We start from the raw sequence: 24,934 nt of genomic DNA on the forward strand, positions 1-24,934 counted from the left end.
AATGATTATAGATTTATTACTTTACTAAAACTACTTGATGCGTATGCTATCGGTAGATCCCTTCCATTATAATCTTGACTTAAGTGGGGGATTTACCTTATCAAGAGCAAGACCTGCGGGGATTCGGTAAAGGCGGAGGTAGATATTTTGCTACTGATAGGCGGAGCGTAAATACTATAAATTACGTTTCATACAATAAAATAATCTCCCTTCTCTCTAAGTATAATAAATACGAGGGGATTTGAAATCTTTGAAATAAGTTTAAAGACTTATTTTACACCGTCTGCAATAATAAGGAAATAAGGATTACCTTTTCATGTACTTTCCAATCGGCGGAGCCACTTTATAGAAGCAAAATATTGGATTGCAAAGAGTTCGTAGTCCCGCATTTTTAAAGCTTATTTTTGATTTTAGGCTCACGAAAAAATTATGTAATGTAGGTAAAAGTCCAATCTGTGTTCCTGTGGAGAGAATTTTTAAAAATTTTATTTAGGTTTCCTTAAAAAAAGTTGAGAAAAATGGGTAAAAAACCGGCATTTTACCAATTTTTTTAGAAAAAACTAAATAAAATTTTTAAAAAAATCTCTCCATAGGAACACATATTGGGCTTTTACCTACATTACATATTTTTTTCGTCATCCCAAAGTTAAAAATAAGTTTTAAAAGTGGGGGACTACGAAAGCGTTTCAAATACTGATATTTACAAGGTAAATTCCCCTCTTAAATGATTTTATATTGAGATATTGTTTCGGATTATTGCCTTTTATAAAAAATCTTACAGGAAAAATATACACAGTAATCTATCTATGACAAAATTTAAAATCTCTGTCATCTTAACAGTCAGAGATAAAAGTTGAATTATTTTGAAAATTACAGGACGTACCAATATGTAATGGCAAGACAAAGTTATTTTTTTTAATTATTAGGTACTATCAATAAGACAGAATTTAGAAAATCACACTCTTTTAAAGTTTTGTGTTTTTATGTCCTAAAAATTCAAAATTAGAAAAAACGACTTACATGTCCCTTTTGACCATCTTGGGTATAAAAATAAAAAATCATTCAGTAAAAATAACACTTTATTTAATATTATCTTTATCTCTAATTGCCATTCCCTTGTTAACCCTGCTGTCAACAATTTCAGGCAAAACATACTCCAAATAAAATATTTTTATTTTTTCTTCCATTTTTTGGGTCCAGAATACCTGGTTTCTTGGATTCTTTTCTATTTTTATTCCTTTTGGAGTCCAAACGCAAAGGTAGCAAAAATCCATTTTTGTAACATGCAATTGACCTTGAATTTGATAATACCAATTGTGGTTTTCATTAATTGATCTTATATGCGAACTGATACGAGTAGATCTTATATGCGATCAAGGAGCCGAGTCAAGAACATCTAAACGAGTACCTACTTTAATTATCACTTCATGGACGTGTAACGTAGGTAATTGATTTATTTATAATTTCATACTGTTGATTTATAATTTCATACTAAAAATTGAAATAAAATACATTATAAAGGGTGTTTGGTAAAGAATGGGCCATAGCTTAACCTCAGGTTTCTGAGGTTAAAATAGGCTGATTTAAGCTAACTTACCTTAGTACAAAGTTTATAATAACCGAGATACTGGGTGTCAAAGTTAAATTTTTTTTTTATTTATTATTGAATATTTCCTGACAGGTATGAGATAACAACATGAAATTTGGTATATGGGGGTTTGTTGGGTCGAGAAAACTAAATTCCGTACCAAAAATTATGCATTGCCCAGAGGGCGCCACATACGCCTTTCAGCACTCATTTATTACGTTAAATTTTTTTTATCCCTCACTCTGTATAATTTTGACATTAAAATTTTTATTCTTCTATTAGTTTTATTTAAAAAAGGTATACTTCTTTCATCTCCCTAAACTCAACGGTTTTCGAGATAAATGCATTTTAAATCTGCGATACACCATCATTTTTAGCATAATATTATTGTAGTTACACCCGAAAAATAACTTAAAACTATAAAAATTGTGCCAGTTCTCAAATTAATGTGATTGCATCGCAAATTCCATTTAAAGAAATTTGCGATACATTTTTGGAAATTTTTATGGTTTTAAGTTATTTTTCGGGGGTAACTACAATGATATTATGCTAAAAATGATGGTGTATCGCAGATTTAAAATGCGTTTATCTCGAAAACCGTTGAGTTTAGGGAGATGAAAGAAGTATACTTTTTTTAAGTAAAACTAATAGAAGAATAAAAATTTTAATGTCAAAATTATACAGAGTGAGGGATAAAAAAATTGAACGTAATAAATGTGTGTTGAAAAGCTTATGTGGCGCCCTCTGGGCAACACATAATTTTTGGTAGGGAATTTAGTTTTCTCGTCCCAAAAAACCCCCAAATACCAAATTTCGTGTTGATATCTCATGCCTGTCAGGAAATATTCAATAATAAATAAAAAAAACGTTTAACTTTGACACCCTGTATCTCGGTTATTATAAACTTTGTACTAAGTAAGTTAGCTTAAATCGGCCTATTTTAACCTCAGGAACCTGAGGTTAAGCTATGGCCCATTCTTTACCAAACACCCTGTATACAATGTTTACACATTAGGTACTATTAGTTGTCAAGTTGATAGAACACAAACACATCTGATTTTGAAAAACAAAGTTAGAAGGTACGTAAACGTAACCGAAATAACTGAATAAATAAAGAAAATATTTGTGATATAACTTATTGAACAGAATGTCTGTGAATTCTAAATGTAGGTTGTTTAAAAGAAAGGTCGTTATAAGTCAAAAGCTGACTAAAAGGTTAAGTATCCTAAATCTTACATGTCACAAGACCGACAAATGCTTATTTTCTGTAATCAAAAATGTCCTGAAAGCCCTTTACAAAAAAATATGACTTGAAAGTTAAGAAAAAAACAATCTTACCTTCACTTCTTTTCGGAGTTGCAAAGGCCCAGAATCCTTTTGTTGAGTCAGGCCTCTTATTTTTCTGAGATAATTTCTCAGCAAGTGATTTCGGCACTCCACCTTCTGAACAGAAATATCAAAATTTTTATATGGATCCTTTTGCAATATAGCATCATAGCAGCTGCTATCTCCATCGGCAACCATTTTATTAAAAATTAATCCATACATTTCAATACTCCTAATAAATCCTTCAGCAATAATGTTAGCTTCCATAGCACTTGAGGAACCGTTCCAATTTTTGTAACAATTATGTTGTGGTGTATCAGTGGAATATTTTTTGCAGATGATGCAAAATTTATTTCTCACTGTTAAAAATAGTACTTTTTTTGTTTTGAAACCCACAATTGCAGCAGCCCCACTAAATGAATTATAGTTCATTCTGTATGACCTTTTAGCCCAAACACCATCACAAACGACTGTAACTAAAGGGATACCGTCTTTACTTAGTTCGCCGCATTCTATTGCTAATCTTTTTTCTTCGTTGGCAGCTTTTGCCATTTCTTCTAGGGCCGCTTCTTCCCAAAGGTCCGATAAGTTATCCTGTATCTTGTTATATATTTTAGAGGATAATGTTGGTATATCTAAAGAAGAATTAAATTCATTTAAATGTGCATATCCTGACCCAACGTTAGTAATGCCAAAGACAGCACTTTTATTGATTTCTTCGAAATCTTCAACTGTTGTCACAGTCTCAGTAGAAAGACACATATTACATTTAAATGTTATTTTAGATGCTAATCCAAATCTTGTTTCTTTTGTTACCTTTAAATTTTGAAGAGAACATATAAAGTGAGGCGCATGGTTTGATATTAAAATCAGGGAATCTAAAAAATATTGAATATCAACTATTCTGCGTCCTTCGAGGTTTATTTTTGAGTCAGAGTCTACTTTTTCATTTTATTATGTTGCAAATTCAAATCGTCCTCAACTTCTAGAAGTTGTAATTGTCCAGATGTTGAAGCTCTATCCTGAAATAACCTTATTTTGTATCAATAATTTCTCCATTTTACTTTGATAGAATTCATTTTCATAGACAATAAGATTTTTACAATCGCATAAATTTTATATAGGGCGTTTCATTGTGTCCATTTTGTTTTATATGGTACTTTGTAAAGACCGGACTAACTCTGCAAAGCTAAACCTGGGTATAATTTCTATTTTTAAAACTACAAGAAAAAATTAAATGAATGTATTGTACCTACCAATTACTTTTTGTCTAATAAAAAAACTTTGGGTTTCCTTTAAATTTTGCAAGAAATAAGCAATTCAACTGTGATTATTAATAATCACATAATATATATTAATTAAAATAGTCCCTTCGAAAACCAATAAAATCTTAAATATCTCACTAGATATCCATTGTCACCACTGTTCTATGCAGTGTGACCTGAAAGTGTGGAATAACTTCATTATTTCATAAACTGAAAATATTTTCAAAAAACCTGAAACAGGTTGATTTCAATTCTTAAAATTACGTTTTCTGGCACAGTTGCGAAGAAGATTAATTTACCTCGTTTGAAGGGTATTTCAATTATCTACTAAATTGTTATAGGTATATAATGTTTCCCGAAAATATTTATAGTTTAGAAAATAATGAATTTATTTCACACTTTTGGGACACACTGTATACATATAGTTACGTTGCTAATAGCTCTAAAGTTAGTCAACTCTTTATGAAACAACCTGAGTAATATATGAATTTATTCGCTACTTTCTTTTTTCTTACTTACTTTCAATGTCTTCTGACGCTTGCGATTTAGGGATCGCGTTGATACTCTTTTAGACGACATCCACAATCGTTTTTGGGCACTTTTTCGAAGAGGCATCGTAAAAATATCAAAATAACACTCGAAAACTCAAAAATACAAAGATAAGTCCGAAAAATACACGACACTACTGCTCAAATACAGGAAAGATAATGATATAATTACCTTCGGTAGCTACCTGCTGATTGTTTATATTATTAATACTTAATCCCTTGCAGATGTTTTTATGAGGCTTGTTCCAACTAGCGGTCAAACCAGTCAGAAACTATCAGCGAATAGTCGACCTTATGACTGCATTATGTTCTCGCACTGGCCAACTGTTTGCTGACGATTTCTGACTAGTTTGACTGTTGGTTGGAACAGACCTATTGTAATACCAAAAATACCTCTGTCAGGCACTAAACCTAATAGATGCAAATATTTTATTCTACAGGGAAAAATAATAGTTACTTACAAAATTCAAAGTGTGATTCCTCATTTGAAGCTATTTTTATTGCCAATTTAATGCAATAAAAAATAATCTTGAAATCAACACCAGAAAAACAACAATTTTAGTTTTTAGTTAATTTGATTTATTAAAATGTGATTCCTAATAAGTATTTTATTTTTTGCATTGAATTACTAATTCTTTTTTATATATTAGAATATTTGCTAATATTTTAGCTTGAAAACTAATGTCAGATTTTAATAACTAAATAAGATACAAATATACATAGCGATACAAATATTTTATATAAAGAGAACACAAAAATTACTTATGAAGGTACCAAAGATATATAGAAATAAAGGCAAAAATTAAAAAGTATTTTTCATCGTTCCCCGGTAAAATGCAAACATCTGTGAATGAGTTTATTATCTTTAAAAAATATTAGTTCCTTTACTTTCCAATCGGCGGAGCCACTTTATAGAAGCAAAATATTGGATTGCAAAGAATTCGTAGTCCCCCATTTTTAAAGCTTATTTTTGATTTTAGGCTCACGAAAAAAATTATGTAATGTAGGTAAAAGTCCAGTCTGTGTTCCTGTGGAGAGAGTTTTTAAAAATTTTATTTATGTTTCCTTAAAAAAAATTGAGAAAAATGGGTAAAAAACCGACATTTTACCAATTTTTTTAGAAAAAACTAAATAAAATTTTTAAAAAATCTCGCCATACGAACACAGATTGGGCTTTTACCTACATTACATATTTTTTTCGTCATCCTAAAGTTAAAAATAAGTTTTAAAAGTGGGGGACTACGGAAGCGTTTCAAATACTGATATTTACAAGGTAAATCCCCCTCTTAAAATTTCTGAACAACTCTTGGTGGATGCGTCCGTTGTTCGAATGAAATGCTTATTGAAATCCGGATATTTGAAGGTTGGTGGTTTCATCAAAGATAATTTGAGCTTTTTGGATTCCTGTGATCAGAAAAATTCTACTCCTTTCCTCGATAATCTGGTTAGTGGTATGCATATTTCAGCAAAATTGTGAATAAAACGTCTATAGTAGTTACAAAATACTACGAATCTTTTTGTCTCTTATGCTGTCTTAAGTGTCAGGTATTGTTCAATCGTTGCATATTTTGCTTTATCTAGTGATATTCCTTCCTGAGAAAGATTAGGTTAAGTTATTTTCGACATGTCTCAAATGTCTTTTTAGGTTGTCTAAGAGATGTTTTTCTGATATTCCTATTACTACTATATCGTCCATGTAAAGAAATGCTTTGGCCGGTGCCTGAGTGAATTGAAATGTTCCACTCTTCGTGCTAAACGATGTTTATTTTCTTGATGACTTTTCTAATGTTATTTGGTGAAAACCTGACATCAGGTCTATAACTGAAAACTATTTTGCTCATTCGAGTTAATCTAATATCGAGTTTATTTTTGGTAATGGGAATTTATCTGTGACTATTTTCTAGTTTAGTTATCTCAAATATATGCATAACATCCATACTTTATTTCCATCTATAGCCTTTTTCGGTACAAGCACTACCGGGCTGTTGTAATCTGATGTAGACGGTTCAATAATTCTCTGGTCTCTTAATTTCGGTACTTGTCGGTTTAACTCTTCTGTCTGTGCATGTAATGTCCTATAGTTCTTAATGTATACCGGAGTTTGGTCTTTCACTCTTAGTTTTTGTTCGTAGAATTTGTTACATGTCAGAATGTCATGCCTTATGGCGAATATATTCGAATGGCGAATGTATTCCTCACATAAAGATACTAATTTATCGCGTATGTATTCTGGAATATCTAATTTCAGTGATTCCCGTAATTCCTTCTTCCTATCTTTAATGTCATTAATCAGTCTATATATGCTAAACAATTTAATGTCTAATGTTCTAATTGTGTTTGTTTCTATTTTTACTGCTTCTTAGGTTGTATTCAAAATTTTGATGTACGGATTATTGCTTGAAATAATTGCTCTCGCTATGAATATTCCAGGTAGTATCTTCTGTTGTTCCACTACCCTGTCGTTCTTCAATGTTTAACAATTTTTTACTACTCGTGTCATTATCTATGTTATCTAAAATATTGGTACTAACATAAGAATCATCGTCGTCTTTAATGTGCATTTTAAGATTAGCGTAGTCCAATATACATTAGAAATTTGAAATAAACTCTCTCCCAATGATTCCGTCTATTGGAATGGGAAAGTTAGATTATACTAATTGAAAGTGAAACATAAAACGCGATAGACTACCTCAGCCAATTGAAAATTGAAATAAAATTCGACAATAATATTTCAACCAACCAAGATAGTTATCGTTCACCCTAGCTTAGCTCAGTCTCTTAAGGTGTGTGTTCGTCTTGTCCTAATCTTAGATATGAACTCTGAAAATTTAGAATGGAAGCAAACAAAACAGTGTTTTAACCAATCATGTTTATTGTTAAATAAAGATATAATAAAAATGTGACTTATTAAATGCATTAACAAATATATTCAAATTCTTAAAAAAAAACTAACAATTCTTTTATTATAGTTGTGCATGGCTTGTGGTGTTGGTTCGATGGTAACTTCTTGATGTCCAGTGGTACAGCTGTTGACTTGTAGACCTGGGCAGATGTGGCCCTAGGTCCCTGCAGCTACGGTCTTGGTGGTGTTGTAGATGTTGAGTGCTGCTGTCTATCTAGATGCATCCTGTAGTCTTCGCCTTATGAGTAGCATCACCGGTGATGTATGAGGCTGGAGGCTCCCGAAGGGAGAAAGATTGACTTTTTCCCAAAAACTATAAGATAGAAACACATATCAAACATCAAGAAGTAAAGAAACCAAAGTGCGCCAAGTCTGCCATTTTCTAAGAAATAATCGTCAGAAAGGGTAGCAGATGACAAGAATAAATTAAATGGAATTAAGATTGATACTACTAGTTAAAATTTTATTACTAAACGCATATCAATAGATGAAATGAAATATTCAAAATTAAGATATCAAGACATGTGGAGAGTCGAGGTTAGGTATAGAAACAAAAAAAAGATTATGAATGGTAAAGTATGTCAGAAACTACTCACCCCAAGAGAATATTAAAGTCTGGAAATAAATTAAAATGTTATGATCTCATCTCTTTAAATAAATTAACTTTACCCTCTCTATTATTGTCACTCTCATTGATATGACAGCGAGTAGGGATGAAGTGACACTGTCATATCAGCGAAACACACAACGCAGAACATGAAATTTGAAATGTCGACTATGGAACACAAGATCAGATCAGATGATACAATGTAAATAGAGTAGCCTATAGAACGGGCGCCAAACACGTTTTTAGCGGGAAACAAGTTAAAACGAATACAGAAGATAATGATTAATGAAATATTAAAGAAAATAAAGTAAAATAATTGTCTAAAAAGAAAATGGCAAAGATGTGACGTTTGTAACGTTACACACTCATTTCACACACCAGAAAAATTTTGAATACAAGTGAGAAATTTTTCTCAAAGAAAACAGGAACGTTACACACTCCCTCCACTCATCAGAAAAATTTCGAACACAGGTGAGAAATTTTTCTCAAAAAAAACAAGAACACAGTTCTAACCAGAAATAGATATACATATTCAGTAGTAATCGTTCAGAACAAATCAAAAATAAATACTCATAATAAAGTAATTAATAGTCAATGTATATAGTTAAATCAAATTATTAATCATAAAAAATTTAAAGTACCAAAATAATTTTCAGATGTTACTCTGAGAAAAACATTACCCAATGAATTTTGGTATTCATCACACTAAAAAAATATTCATTTATTATTAATAAATGACTACAGAAAGTATCTATCTCTGGAAAAAAATAAATGTACTTTAAAAAATATGTACTTAATCAATTTAAAATTATCAAGACTTATGTCTAAGTAATAATCAAATTTATTTAATAATCCAAGTGCATGTAATAATCAAAAGATAAATTAGTTAACTGACTAGTAACCAAATGGTAGGGAAGCAAAGTATGCTAAGTGCAGTCACTCGAGCGTTATGGGGACCTACTGGGTTGTGAAAAGTAGGTCCTAAAACCAAAAAAAGTTAAGTAAAGTTTTCCATTTTAGCGGGCGCTTGCCATTTTTTAATTTAATTTTCCATTTCCAACAATCGTTTTTTCCGATTATAACGCCATCTATACATAATTCGAAAACATGTTTCGAATAAAAGTTACTTATTTTTTCGTAAGGAATCCAAATCTGCAATAAAAAATGGGAGCTCCTATTTAAGATTTTAAAGTAACCTCCCGCCCCACCTCCGTGGGGGTCGTGTTTGGTGCCATTCGATAGATTTTTCAAAAATATTGAGTAAGTGTATTTTACAGTTTTTCGATATGATGTTCATTTCGCGAAATATCGCGGGATTCGTATTAAAAATAATAAATTTACCCCCCACCCCTCTCCCTGGGAGTCGTGTTTGGTATCATTCGATAGATTTTAAAAAAATATTGAGTACATATTTTTTAGTTTTTCGATCCGTCATTAATTTCGCGAAATATTCGCTTTTTTCTTGTGAAACTTTGGGATTCACCCATTTCCTTACGCCCGGCTCAAATCGTCAGATTTTTGAAATATACACTCTTTTGCATGTAATTAACTTACCTTATTAACTTAATCTAACAATTTCGAGTTTTTTAAGGATCGATTTTTTTTTCGGGCCCCCCTTAACGAACTCCCCTGTGTTAAGAGCCAATATATGGTAGAGGTACATCTGCAGGTACCAGGTTTCTCCCCATATGATAATCTGACGCGCTCGAGTAACTGCAAAAAATCCCCTCTTGGGCTCCCCTACCAAAAGGCAGGGAAAAATAATGTAGGCATAAAAAAGTAAATTGCAAATATTTAGATATTTAAGTACAAGGCCGCGCCGTCCATAAGGGCGGAGAGGGGCGGTGCCCCCGGCGCCGAACCAAAAAGGCGCCGGCAGGTGACGAAAAAAAAATTGACAATACCGAAATTACCAGAAATATTAGTAATATTTTATTATCTTGTAAAATTAAAAATGTATCAATCGTAGGTAGATATAAAAATGGTAGTTATTATTACTTTGATCCCCTAATAGTCGAGGAAATGAAGCATTTTGGCTCGCAATTTTTTCGTCCAGCATGGATTTACTTGAAATTTTCACAGAAGGTAGGGAATAGTCCAAGGATCATTTTCTATATCATGCCGCTGTACGCTAAAACCTTGGGGTGGTTGCCACCCCATCTCGGGGGCGGGAATTTTTAATTAGATTTTAACCTTGTAAATCGATGTAAAATGTGATTCTAAGAAAAAAATGTTTTTTACATTTTCTTTGTAAAACTAATATTTTTCGAGTTATTCGCGCTTGAAAGTAACAGTTTTTCGATGAAAAAATCGACTTTTTTAGAGGATTTTTTGAGAATACCTCGAAAAATATGCATTTAATAAAAAAAACTGTGGATATCAAAATTGTATATTTTAGTAACACAAACCAAATTCTTTTTCTGTAATATCTTTAAGACCAATACAAACCGAGATACGGCATGTTAAAGTTAGCTTTTTTCGTCAAATGCATAATTTGAAATATTCAAAGTAAAATAACGGAAAATCTTTGCATTTTTTGAGGAAAACTTGAATAATCTTTTTTCAAGTATATAGTCTCTCAAAAAATATCAATAAAAAGTTTCTAGCCTGAAAATTAAGTGACTTATGATCAAAAAAAGGTCGGTACCTGCTTTTCTCTATGAAAAAATCAGCGAAAACAACCCCCTAACTACCCTCTTAATTAATAATTGGTCTTCACCTTTCTGTAGTTCCTTTTATATTTGAATTATCAATACACTTAAGAAGTTTGACCTATTCAAAAAGGCCTAATTTTAGAAAAATTGGAGTTTAAAGAAAAAATTTTTTTTTGGGATTTCACATTTTTCACCTTTTACTTCAAAATATATCCGAAAATACTGGAGATACGAAAAAAATTATGGACCACTAAACTGTAGCTTTTTTAATAACTAAAATTCCCTTGTGCATAGATTTTCATTACAGTGAACAGTTAGCGAGATATAGCTGTTTAAATCCTCTACTTACGAGCCAACACCCCCATATTCGAGCCCTTTAAACCCACCCTAATTAAAAACTAAGGGATCTTACGGAATTTAGTTTACACAGTCTTATAACTCTTCAAAAATCCTACAAAGTCATTTTTTAAAAAACTTTTTATCGCCAAAAATAAAGGAGCTATGTTTATAAAACGAATTTTTTTTTTTTTCGAAAAATTCGGATAGTAGCTTATGGATAATTTTCAATGTATGTATAATACCACAGAACCTGTTCGTATACTGGAAGATGACTAAAAAACTATTTGTATTTGTATTTGTACATATTTGTAAATTCGTATTTTTGTATAAATAAATGTTTTTGCAATTCTTTAATTCTACTTTTTTTCTGTATAGACCTATTAAAATATCTACTTATAAAAACTGTAATGTTATTAAGGGTGGTTTTTAAGGGTTGAAATATTATGATATAATATCCTAAAGTATAAAAAAATTATTATTTAACCAATCAAAACCAAATTTTACCCATATTAAAGTTTACAATGTTTTTATATAATTTTTGACAATAAGGGGTAGTTTACGCCCCTAAAAATAATCAACGCCCTTAAGCATGATATAGAATATAAAGTACAGGGTGAGATCATCCTAATCTCAAATTTTTATGTAAATCGATGCAAGCCGAAATTATTCTTTTAGGATAAGTAAATTTTTTATATATAGCTCCAACAAGGGTGGTTTTAAGGGTTGAAATATTGATATTATATCTTAAAACATAAAACAATCATTACGTAACGAATAAGAACCAAATGTTGACAATATTAAAGTTTAAAATGTTATTTTATAATTTTGTACAATTAGGGGTAGTTTTCACCCTTAAAAAAACAAAAGCGTACAACGGCTCAATATAGAAAATGAACTATAGTGTGTAATGAGCCTAATCCCAAATTTTTGTACAAATCGATACTGGACGAAAAAATTGCGAGGATTTGCCATTTTTTCAGCTTTATTTCCTCGACTATAAGTGTACGAACCGATATTTCTCTCATTAAACTGAACTATTACTCCATTCACTCACGGTAAAATATTGCACAACCTCTGATTTTTAAAGAACAGCTTGGATTAACATGAAATTTGGCGTACACATAGCTAACAAGTCAAAGAAGAAAATGATATTGTGTCGACGTGTGCTTTTGCCCTAGGGAAGTGCCAACCCTTCCCGGTGGTGAAAAAATATACGTTCAAAATAAGTCCGGAAGTGGATAAACTGACGAAATGTAAGTAACTATAAAGTTAAGTTGTTCAAAGTTTTTGTTACTTAAGTCAATATCTACTTTTCGAGTTTTTTACGAGTGAATATGTTAATTTTTAAACAAAAAAAAACACGTGTTTAGACGGTTTTTCGCAAATAACTCAAAAAGTAAGTATTTTGTCGAAAATATGTTCTTAGGAAAATTTTTGAAAAAAGGCATTTCCTTCAAAATTTCAAATTATTATTTTTTATTTAAAATCAATTTTTTTCACAAATAATCACTTTGAAATGATGAAACTTCCAGATCATATAAATACTTATACATACATAAGTGAAGTAAATTGTAAAGCTGTAACGATTAATTTCACTTGGGATACTAATTAAGCGGAGATTTTTATGATGTTTTTTACCAAAAAAAAAGGGACCAACTTTATTTTCAGCGTTACTGGCAAGCTTTTTCTAAAGACTTTAAAAAAGTTATATTTTTCGGTTATTTCACGTTGAAATGTCCGATTTAGAATTTGACAAATAAGAACCCACTTTTCTCGAGCTTCAACTCTTCCTCTACTAGATCTACAGACTTGCATGAACAAGTTTTTTAAATTTTTTTATAAGCTATATTTTTGCTAAGAACATTTTTGTGTTATTTGCGAAAAACCATCTAAAACCGTGATTTTTATGTTAAAAAATGAACATATTCACTCGCATTTAACTCGAAAAATATTGACAGGCCTGGTACTTTACGTCTCCGTTAACAGCCGGTTAGTTAACTAGGGTTTAATCGGGACCTCTTTAGGATCTCTTGCGTTGTAATAAATGCAATTACAAGTTAAAAAAGATCAAGGCAGGTTTTGTTTATATTTGATTCAGAGTTGGATCACCATCTCCATATAGCTATTTCAGCATCCTTATGCATCATCAGTGAAGTTTATGCAGTCACAACTCTGAAGGAAATATAAACATTCTGCCTATTTTAAGGCAAACCATCGCAATGCAATGAATCCACCTTTTGAGACGCAATTTAGCGAGATCTCTCGTATTACGAGGAAAACAACGAAAAGCCCCAGATACAAAGTTTACTACCTTTTAACCAATTAGAATAATTGAAATAAAAATATAATAAACAATATTTTAAATCTAAGACTTTTCGTTAATAAACTGCTTTCTGGCTGCATCCCGTATCTCCGGATTTTACAATATATAATCACAGAGACGATGAAAATAGGAGAAAGCAAATAAAGGACACTTAGGCCACGCATTTACTTTCTATTCGTCTAGGAAAAGGACCGAAAGACAGTTTCTAAATACTCAAAACTGAGTAAAAATGAAAAAGATAAAAAAGATCAAGGCAGGTGTGACTGCATAAACTTCACTGATGATGCATAAGGATGCTGATATAGCTATATGGAGATGGTGGTCCAACTCTGAATCAAATATAAACAAAACCTGGCTTGATCTTTTTTATCTTTTTCATTTTTACTCAGTTTTGAGTATTTAGAAACTGTCTTTCGGTCCTTTTCCTAGACGAAGAGAAGGTAAATGCGTGGCCTAACTGTCCTCTATTTGCTTTCTTCTATTTTCGTCGTCTCTGTGATTATATATTGTAAAATCCGGAGATACGGGATGCAGCCAGAAAGCAGCTTATTAAGGAAAAGTCTTAGATTTAAAATATTGTTCATTATATTTTTATTTCAATTATTCCAATTGGATAAAAGGTAGTAAACTTTGTATCTGGGGCTTTTCGCAATTACAAGTATTAAGTATTATAATTATAAATAAGTATAATAATAATTATAATTGCATTTATTACAACGCAAGAGACCCTAAAGAGGTCCCGATTAAACCCCGGTTAGCTAACCGGCTGTTAACGGAGACATAAAGTACCAGGCGTTATTGAAAAAACTGTATATTATGGAACAAAAGTTGCTTAAAATTAGTCAGTTTTTCCACTTCCGGACTTAACCCATTAACGCCCAAGTTTTTTTTTTTATTTAAAAATCTTTACTTTTAGGGTTAATTCGATGAAAATGTTAATAATTTAATCCAAAAAAAAAACAAGTTTTTCGGTTTCCTCTCTTTTTTTTTTAAATTATATGGTGGTACCATATGGTAACGCTGGGCGCTTAAGGAATTTTTAGGATCGTTGAAACCAAAATTTTTAATTTTTTTAAATATTTATTTGAGAATATTTTCATCGTCTGGTCTGGTATCCTATAAAACAATTAATACACAAACCAACGTTGCATTTTTTACACATTGTTCGTCCAGATGTTGTACATCTGTCTCCAGCACATCGCCTTCTACTGCTTGATGTAACAAATGGTCGAAACGATCAAAACGAAGATCTGGCAAGTTCTGTCTATGTAGACTAGGTCTTCCTGTATATAAGGGACGACTTCCATATCTTGCGAGAAGAACTTGGGTCAATTCTCTCCTAAACGATAGCAAGGATATATTTTTTTATATAAATGCCATGAATTATGTACTGCAACATCCAACAACTATGTTACAATTTGCCAGTACCATTTTTTACTGCAAATTGCTACTCGGTAGGTTGAAACACCTTGACCGATCCAGTCGGTACCCACCATATTTTGTTGTATTCAGCAATATAGTGAGGCCGACTTACTTGAATGTGGCCTTTTTCTTCATGAGAAAATCTTTTTACCGTGCCCAATGCTGAACCATCACAACTCGTAGATGCTATTGTAACAACAGAGTTATCTTTCCATCGCACCAGTAACACTATCGCTTGTGCTAACAAAAATCCACGACTGAAAAAAAATAAGACTATGACTCCGTAAGCGCCCACCGCAACCATATGGTAACGGCGTACTTTGACTATTCCTACCGAATTCGCTACATTTAATTGTTGATCAAATACAACAATTTATAATAAGTTGGGGTATCATAAACTTAGTTTTTTTTTAAATATGCAAATATAGTTACTTGAAGACTATCAAAAATTGCTTACGCAAAACGGACGTCCATCTTTTTCTATAAATTTAAACCACACTGTCATATGATTATCTCTCGGTGGTTGACAAAAATACTAAAATACGAATCCGTTACGTTTTATAGGTGCCTGAAGTATTCCTGAAACGATAGTTCTCAAAATATGTGGCTGACTAATTCCATGGGCATACTGCAGAATTTTTAAAAATCATGTGTTTTACGTTACCATATGGTAACGCTGGGCGCTAATGGGCTAATTTTAACGTATATTTTTTCATCCCCGACGACGCAATATCAATTTTTTTCTTTGTTATAAATTAGCTATGCGAATGCCAAGATTGCTTTTCTGAGTATTTTGGATTTTTTGTTTTTTTTTTGTAAGGCAAAAATTGGTTAAGATATGGCTGTTCTAAATTTACACACACTCGTGATTATTGACTAGTTCAAGTCCTTTCAACTACAGTCCCTTCAAAAATAAAAACTTTGAACCAATGAAACTTGAAGACATAAACTACACATACACCACATCTTATGAAGTAAAAAGGAATAAAATCATTTTTGATGCTAATTAGGGGGTGACTTTGTTTTGAGCGTAACTTGCTTACTATTGACGCTACAAACTTTTTAAAAACGCACACAGGTACACACATTTTTTAAACACTTTAAAAAAGTTGTAATGAGTGTTCTCCAAAAAGTGCATCATTTTTTGGGTAATTCACTTTGAAATTTGACGGATATGAACCTATTTTAGTGCTGCAGATTCGTGCAAATATTATAAGAATTGCACATTTAATGATACAAAAATACAATTTGGTACATGTATACACCCACATAACAATTTCATGTTCTTAGTAGATTCATAGAACATACTTTTCAGAAAAAGTATATACTTAGAATATGCGTAATTACCATTGCGAATGTGCAGAGCATATACTGAGTATATACTACATTACAGTACTTAAACGTTCTATGTATATACTTAGAATGTACTACCGCACTTCTTTTCAGTATATACCAAGAACATACTTTTTAGAAGATTCTAAGGAGGTGCTATAAACCTTCTATTTATATACTTAGAATGTACTATCGCACATATTTTTAGTATATGGGAAGAATATTCCAAGGAAGTGCTATATACCTTCTAGTTGCATACTTAGAATGTACTAGGGCACATATTTTTAGTATATGGGAAGAATATTCCAAGGAAGTGCTATATACCTTCTATGTATATACTTAGAATGTACTATCGCACATATTTTTAGTATATGGGAAGAATACTCCAAGGATGTGCTATATTTCTCAGAAGTATGTTTTCAACATCACCCAATCTCATCCTAGGTTCTACTAATATATTATATTTACATATTCTATAATTGCATATGAGAATGTATAGTTATTACATTCTACAATATTACGTAAAAAGTAAGTATAAAATATATAAACTTTAGTTAGTTATATAGGTACCTATGTATAATAAATATTATATGGGTAAGTAGCCTATATATAAAATATAAGTAATATATTTAGTTATTATGTGCACATCAAAATAAAACTGCTGCTTATATAATTATATAATAGCCAAATATATAATATAATATGTATGTAAATTACTAAAATTTATAGGTATCTATATACATTATACATACTTTTACTTACTAGGTATTTAGGAAATATTAAGTACCAATATGAATTTATTATTTTCAAGCTGCTTTTTATGTTCTTAAAATGTTTTAGTCCTTGTAGCTAGAACTACAATGGCTTCGTCCGCACAGGCAGCGTAGACATAAATGCCTTAACTGTACTGGAAACTATTTTCATATTTTGCCTTTTTGTTACCTACCCCCTTCCCTTGTGCAGGTATAAAATATGCAATGCAAGGGTCAGTATAACAATGAATGGCCGTTTCCGGATTCCCGAAAATTATAGGTAAAAATATTTTTATGGTATAAACTCAAATCAAAATGGTGTATTCATTTCAATTGAAAACGAAACGAGAATTTCTCATTTTTCTTCAATAGAATTAAGTTTTAAACTTTTTTACCATACAATTAAAACGGTTTAAAAAAATGATGAATTAGAAGGTTCAGTAGTACCTACCAAAATACCTAAATTTTATTAATTATTCTTAACGCGAAGTTGATAATCTATAGGCTAACATTATTCTTCTTCCTATAGGTACATACAGTATATTCTTTTTAAGATATTTTAAAAGTATATACAAGTATGTGTTAAGCATATACTTTTGCATATACTTACGCATATACTAAGAATATTCGATTAAGGTATATTCTAAGAATAAACTTTTACGAACATTCCGAGATACTACGTACACGAATGTGCTCAGTATATTCGGTGCAAGAATATTCTTCGAAGCACATGCAAAGAACATGAAATTTAGAATGTTTTTTATGGTACATGCTATGCTTGTACTACGCATATACTAAAAAGGATATACTTCGACGAATGTTGGCAGGATATGCTTACCCTAACAACACACAACATTCCAGGAATGTACTACCAAAGTTCTATCAATATTTGAATGTCCTGGACATTTAGGGAACATTCGGTGAACATCTGTTTAAATTATTCCTGGAATGTTACCATAAGACATTCTGTGAACATACTACCAATGTTCCTATATTTTAAGTTGCGAAATAATACATACGTGTAACAGATACAACATTACTTATAACATACCAGACAAACTAAGTGACACTTTAGGCCTACAGTGCAATAATATGTCAAATTTAAAGAGATTTCCAAGTTCAATTAATACAATATTATAAACATACAAATGTAATAAAAATTATTGTTCGCGAATATTCAATTTGGAATGCGATTTTGTTAATAAAAAAAATACTTATAACTTATGCAAAACCCAAGAGAGGCATTTATATTTATTTCTTTTGCGTTCATTTTCAAATTCGCCGTGCATATATTTTTGTGCATGGCGCTTGAGAGGGCATCACGTGACTAAAAACGACCAACCAACGACCTCGCTTCGGCCATCTTGGCATCTTCATCTTGGTCACCTTGCTTTGCCGTGGATCGTTGTTTCTATTATTTGTGCTTTTTAAAAATATTTTTTTAATTCGGATACTTTTATAATAGCTTCCCAGATAGCACATGACATCCCGAGGACGTCCGTTTCAGGTCCCAATTAAGTCCGAATGTACGGGGACCTCAATCGGACGTTCCCAGGAATTAAAAATCCAGACGTCCCCAGGAAGTACGATTACGGACGTCCCCATGACGTCTGTTTCAGGTCCCGCTAGTCAGAATGTAATGGGACCTTAATCGGACGTCCCCAGGAAGTACGATTACGGACGTCCCTAGGAATTACGAATCGAGACCAGTTCAGGAATGGATTTAATAACCTTCAGTTATTTGGCATTTGCAGTGTTGCCATACTATAATTGTTTGATTCTTGTATAATTCCAATCAATGGTATAATATACAAGAATAGTAAGATTAATATATAGAGATAGATTTATAATCTAAACAAAATTTATACAGTTTATCTTCATTTATCAGTTGATCTCCCTTTTTATTTATAACAGTGTTGGTTAACTTTGAATACAATCTACTGAATAATTTAAATTTCAATTAATGTCTTAATAGTAATCATTAATAAAAAGAATTTAAATTATCTTTTGATTTAAAAACATTTATACAGTTGATCGTTATTTATCTTTTTTTGTAACAATTTTAATGAACTTTGATTTAAAATGCCTCTTTTGAGTTTTTTCTATCCAGTATTTACACTGATATTGCATTTACTGTTTACTATCTGATATTGTATTCACTATTTACTTTTCCAAACTTTATTTTTTTGGTGCTTTAAAACTATTGAAGCAGCTATTTCTTTATGTGACGTGGTTGTTTGTGAAAAAATTAAGGATACGGCAACGGTGTCATATTATGTCAAGCTAGAACCCTGCCTGGCCAATCATAGGATAGGGATTAGGTTAACCGTTATAGAAGGAGATGTTAGGTTCTATTCATTCTACAAAAGATTAACTTTCTAATGCAAACAGAGGAACAATTTGTACAGCTAGATACCATACTTCAGCAAAAACCCGATTTTAATCATGGCATAAGTGTTTTTATATAAAATAGGAACTTAGGTATATATTCTTTTATCTATGATTGTAGGTAAAAGAATTATCAAAATTTGGAGGAGAAGGAACATAAAAAGGCGTCTTATTGTTTGTTAAATTTTAATAAAAAATTGTTTGATAATATATAGGTAATAGGTATGTGTTTTTTCATTTTAAATGCAGATTTCATCTTTAAAAATTATGAGTAAATTTATATAAAATAATTTTAGACTTTTTCAACATTGTTTAATAGTAATTAAACGCCATGTTTAAAATTTCTGAAAACATTTTACATAATGCCCTAAAAAGGTTTGGTCGGAGGTTCCATAAGGAGGTTTTGGACGACCGTCCCAAGGAGGTTTTAGTCGGACGTCCCCAGGAGAGTTCGGTCGGACGTCCTGGGCACGGATGATTTTGTAACATCGGACGTTCTCGGTACGTACCGAGGATTTCCCAGGACCTGAAACTTACGTCCTCAGGAGGTACGAATGTCCTAGTGGTACATCCCGGGTACGTCCCAGGGATGTACTTGTGCTGTTTGGGTTTAATAGTATTATTAACATAGTGAATAAAATGGTGTCCTGTTTTTAACGCAGTTGGAGTAGCAGAAACAAATGTAGATAAAAAAATCTGCAGGAATAACGTTTCAATTATGACAGAAGCTCCAAACAAATGACTGTGAATGAAAAGCCCTATTAAAAGGTTAGTATGCAAATATGTAAACGAAGGCATGCCCTGTATTTCAGAAAATAAATTAATACTATTAATACCCTAATAATACTATTCATAAAAAATCTTTTAAGTAACCTAGATATAACAAAGTGAATAAAAGGCATAAATCAGAAGAATTATTATTTTATTTTATAAGTTAATAATTGGTCATATCCATTTATTATTTTAATAATAATTGTGAATAAGCCACAAACTTCGCTTATTCCTAACTAAAATAGTAAATAGAGATAATAACAATAGGATTTGTAAAACTAAAGTAATTCTTTTTGCGTTTTTGCTAATGTATGCCTTTATAAATAGGATGGTAGACCACACACTATAATATGCAGTACCAACTAATGAATACACAGAATATTATAGTCGATTTGCTAAACTCAGTCTCAGTACTACTGAGTCTCAGACACAACTGGCTAGTGATTTTAGTAAATAATTTTGCCAATTTGGTAAAATTGGCAAAAAAAAAATAATAACTAAATAGTTAATAATTACTGTAATTTTGGCAAAATTGGCCAAAAACAAAAAAAATTACCTACTAAAATCACTAGCCAGTTGTGTCAGAGTTTGGGGAACCGACTATACTAATAAACAATTTCTAAGCTGTTTTATAATATTTTGTGAGTCCATTAATCATATTTTTTATTTAAAACTAAAATTTGTTAATAATGCTTAGTAATGCATATATTTTGTATTTTTAGCTTTCCAGAAGATCCTGCGAAGAAGACATGAAGTATAGATCAGATTTGTTAATAGAGGAGTATGTTCAAAACACTTTTTAGAAAAAGATATTGACAGAACTTCACTTTCATCTGTTCGTTTAAGAGACTGTGCTGTTCCAATAGCTTATGTCACACAGGTATATGCATTTTTTTTTCTTGGTTTTAACATCTTTAAACGCGAAATACGCAATAGCTTATCGAATTGATGCCATGTTATTTTTCTTTATTAAGGTCTTTGTTTATTATTGTGTATGTGTATTAACAACAGAAACATTTTTGGTTATTCTTTATTTTATTTTATATTTTGTCATCAAGTGTTCAGTCAATGTATGTAGTTTTCTTATGTACACCTTTATGGGTTTATACCTGGTGGATGTATATTTCAATAAATAAATAAATAAATAACCTAATTAATAATACAGTCTGTACAATATAGATACTGTTGTAATTCATTATCTACATCGGAGATCTAAGTTGACATTGTTGCCCAACTGCAAAAAATTTTTGAATTCATTTTAAGTCAAATATATCACATAATTATTGCGAAGTAGATTATACAACAAAACAGATTAATATTCAATGTAAATAAATAAAAACATCAGAAATAGAAAACAAGAATTAAGGTATAATCTTACGTTACAGTTATTAAGGTACCAAGGGTATTATAAGGATAATAACGCTTGAGGTCAATGGTGTTTTTAACAAGGGCCTGAGGGATATACGTTGACCGAAAGCGTTATTATTATAATACCTGTGGTGCCTTCAACGTTTAATGTCTGACTAAATTATTCTTTATATGCGAAAAATTTGAATGAATTTTGAATTGATTAGTTTTTAAATAAGTACATTTACCAGTAACAGTAGTAACATAATTGTGGTAACCATAGTTTTACTTAGGTTGATATTTGTCAACTTGACAGTATCTAAGTCGTTATTTAAATTTAATGCCCAAGGGCGTTATATCGTACTTAACAGACTTCGAAATGTCATTATTTGTCAAATAATGTACCAGTAGGACATTAAAGTAAATAATAAAAACAATAAATATAATGAATACTAAATACTTATTTGTTTGTGAAAAATCTATTTCTTTGTGGCTTTTTTGTAATTAACTATTCTAATGAGGAAATAAGCCACAATTTACTTGAAAAAATAATTTTATTAAGGTTTCTACTTCCACGTCGGATGTCGTTGTCAAAATACAAAATGTTAATTATTATTATTTTATTTATTAAATATTATTTATTATTTATTTAAATATTATTTAATATTTATTTTTTTATTATTATTATTTATGCGTATTATTACCTGTAAATAATATTTCTTCTGATTGTTAATTGTAAAGGATAGAAAAATTACCTTTTATTTTATTTTCTTTTAGAATCAGCTGAGAGAAGTGGTCTACAAAAAACCAGAAAGGAAACGGAATATGTGGCTACGAAAAGCAAAAGAAAGGTTTACAAAGCAAATGTGACACATTTTTTTATAATATTTAGGAATGTCAGTAAATTACATTAAAAAATGTATGTAAAGATTTTTTGCAATAAAAATGTTTATATTTATCAAGGATGTATTATTTGGTATGGCCACATATCGTCAGTGATGTGACAATACCTCATCTGTTTTTTTCAAGAGATTTGTAAGATAGACTAAAAACTTGTTTCGGCCACCTCCTGTTTTCATATATTTTTTGACTTGTTTTGCAGTAAATTCAACTATCTATTTACTACAAAAAAGTCAGAATACGTACGAAAACAGAAAGTGACCTTAAAAAATGTTTTTCGTCTCCTGCAAACCTCATGAAAAAACATATAGGAGGTATTGTCACATTACTGACGATATATTTCAGTGAATGTCTAAAAAATATACTGTGAATGTTCAAAGAACGTTCGTAGACATTCATGGAATGTTCTAACAAGACATTCAGTCTAAAAATATACTGTGAATGTCCAAAGAACATTCATGGAATGTTCCAACAAGACATTCAGTCTAAAAAATAGACTGTGAATGTCCAAAGAACATTCGTAGACATTCATGGAATGTTCCAACAGAACATTCTAAGAATATTTAAAATGCTGACACAGCACTTTCCTGGGACTTTCCAGGGACATTCGTGTGCATTTGGGGACATTCCAGGAATGTTTTCAATGTCCTGTGTGTACATTCTAGGAACATTCATGGAATGTTTTGTGTTATTAGGGTAGAACATGATGCGAACATCATTGTTATGTGGGCAATACATATCAACGTTCAAATTTAGATATGAGGCCATCTCAGATTTTACCTTTTACAAAAATGGCAGGCATTCAAAATGGCGACTATACATATGTGACTAATAGCACGATAACTCTTGAACTAAAAGTCCGATTTCAACCAAATTTGGTATATAGGTTCTTTTTTTGATGTGTAAGACCAAGGTTTTGAACCGAAAGAATCGGTTTACCAGAAGTTGTGTTTTTCCTGACTTTTTATGTAAAATAATGTTGTCCCTTTTTTCAATTTGGTCACCCTGTATATCGTCATGTGGGGTGCCAAATCCTTTATGTGAAAAACGGTAACTTTTCAGGAGAGCAAAAATACTGTTTTAATTTTATTCTACTACTCCTATGAAAAAAATTTGAATGCCGAAAATTAAATTATATATTTTTGCATATATCCAATGTAAATTTTTTACATATAAACAAAAGACTAAGGCACCAGAATTTTTTTTCTCAAAATCTGCACATAATGGATATTTCGGTATCACAAGTCTCCTGCATGTGATAGGACGCACATGAAGGATTTGCACGTAGCTAAATTTACTGCTAAACTTGACACTGTGTTTAAAACTACAAGAAAATTGCCTTAGATTAATTATAAAAAAAAACTACACAATGTTTTCATAGCAAAAATGTAATCAGAACCACTCTTAATATTTGAATACAAAAAAATAATCAACGGTTTTTATATTATTGTAGGGGACAACCGATTAGACTTGATGTCAAAGCACTATCCATAAGCATTCACTGTAAAGCTTCTTACTTCAAATAATATTCACGCTATAGTTTGACCCCCATTTTATAAACTATCATAGTTAAAGTAACAAAAAAAAGTATTACAAAATCAACGTACATCGCGTTCACTTTATCTCATCCGTCCTCAAGGAGTGAAGTAAATACATAATATATGAAAAATAAACAAGATACAAAATAAACTCTTTCGTCTTTAGTTAGAACAATAATAAAGTAGCTAAGCACTAGATGCAAATGTACCTACCATTTTTAAAACAGTCTTAATGTTAAGAAGTCTTGTAAAACATTATTTTGTACATACATAATAATCTAAATAATAACACTTTCGCTTAGAAAATAAGTATTTTGCTTAGTTAAGTACAATTACGAGAACAATTCCGAGATCAAAACCTTTATAATATAAAATCACTTAACGATCCACACTGCATCCACACACACAGAGCAGACATCATCAGTTTTGTATAGGATTAAAGGTGTTAGACTGTCGTAGAAACCATGATAGTCAGAGTGCAGGTATTGCTTCAATGATTGGAGATTCTCGAATTTTGTGCCTTCGATTTTCCGAGCTTCAGTATTCAGGGATTTCAAGCTATTACTGTTTACTCGCACACGCTGAGGAAGTTTCTGCCAGTCATTTGGCTGACGTAGTTTATTATATATTTCACCATCTTTGTAATGCAAAGCTCTGATGTCATTCACGGTAGGGTCTCCAGCTCTTTTTCCCGGCCTGATAGAATCATAATTGCAAACCTTCTCATAGTCTTTGAAAAACGTGTAGTCCAAATAATGCACATTATATGGTTGTCTTCAGAATTTTAGTTAGATAGTCGACAGGAGCATAAATTGGTGGCCTCTGTGGCGTCTGTCTTCTGATATCAAACTGCAGAGAAAGCTCCTATCAGACTTAGCGGTTGCAGAATGTAAGCATTTTTTTTAGACCTTCCTGTATACAGGTCATAAAAA

General features: G+C 31.2%; 2 protein-coding genes and 1 long non-coding RNA gene across 4 annotated transcripts in view; 1 reads left to right on the forward strand and 2 right to left on the reverse strand.

The window, feature by feature from the left end:
- Positions 1 to 936: 936 nt before the first annotated feature.
- On the reverse strand, positions 937 to 4,012 carry LOC126880265 (uncharacterized). The gene is made up of 2 exons (XM_050644042.1): positions 2,927 to 4,012; positions 937 to 1,491 (listed from the first exon to the last, which is right to left on the reverse strand). Exons 1-2 carry the CDS (start codon positions 3,674 to 3,676, stop codon positions 1,426 to 1,428), a joined length of 816 nt encoding a protein of 271 aa, XP_050499999.1. The 5' UTR covers positions 3,677 to 4,012; the 3' UTR covers positions 937 to 1,425.
- A 3,575-nt stretch (positions 4,013 to 7,587) lies between these two features.
- The window catches only part of LOC126880259 (craniofacial development protein 2-like), a 701,034-nt gene continuing 683,687 nt past the window's right edge, over positions 7,588 to 24,934 (reverse strand). Inside the window, exon 8 of one of the 2 annotated variants that reach the window (XR_007696523.1) lies at positions 7,588 to 7,942. Coding sequence is in view for 1 of the 2 variants with exons in the window: in XM_050644031.1 (XP_050499988.1) it covers positions 7,844 to 7,942 (99 nt within the window). In the remaining variant the exon portion in view is untranslated. The remainder of the gene's footprint in view (positions 7,943 to 24,934) is intronic. The other variant, XM_050644031.1, reaches the window with a different exon arrangement.
- On the forward strand, positions 20,073 to 21,176 carry LOC126880278 (uncharacterized). The gene is made up of 2 exons (XR_007696533.1): positions 20,073 to 20,214; positions 20,940 to 21,176. It is a non-coding gene; the product is annotated as an uncharacterized LOC126880278 (long non-coding RNA).

This window comes from Diabrotica virgifera, chromosome 2 (genome assembly GCF_917563875.1).
Source record: "Diabrotica virgifera virgifera chromosome 2, PGI_DIABVI_V3a".
NCBI classification, from domain to species: Eukaryota; Metazoa; Arthropoda; class Insecta; order Coleoptera; family Chrysomelidae; genus Diabrotica; species Diabrotica virgifera.

What these genes read in the sequence shown, in the direction of transcription:
- LOC126880265 (XM_050644042.1), bottom strand. Translation starts at nt 3,676, where the DNA reads ATGTGTCTTTCTACTGAGACTGTGACAACAGTTGAAGATTTCGAAGAA. An exon ending in AACTCCGAAAAGAAGTGAAG is followed by an intron (nt 1,492 to 2,926) that starts GTAAGATTGTTT and finishes TTCAATTTTTAG; the next exon opens with TATGAAATTATAAATCAACA.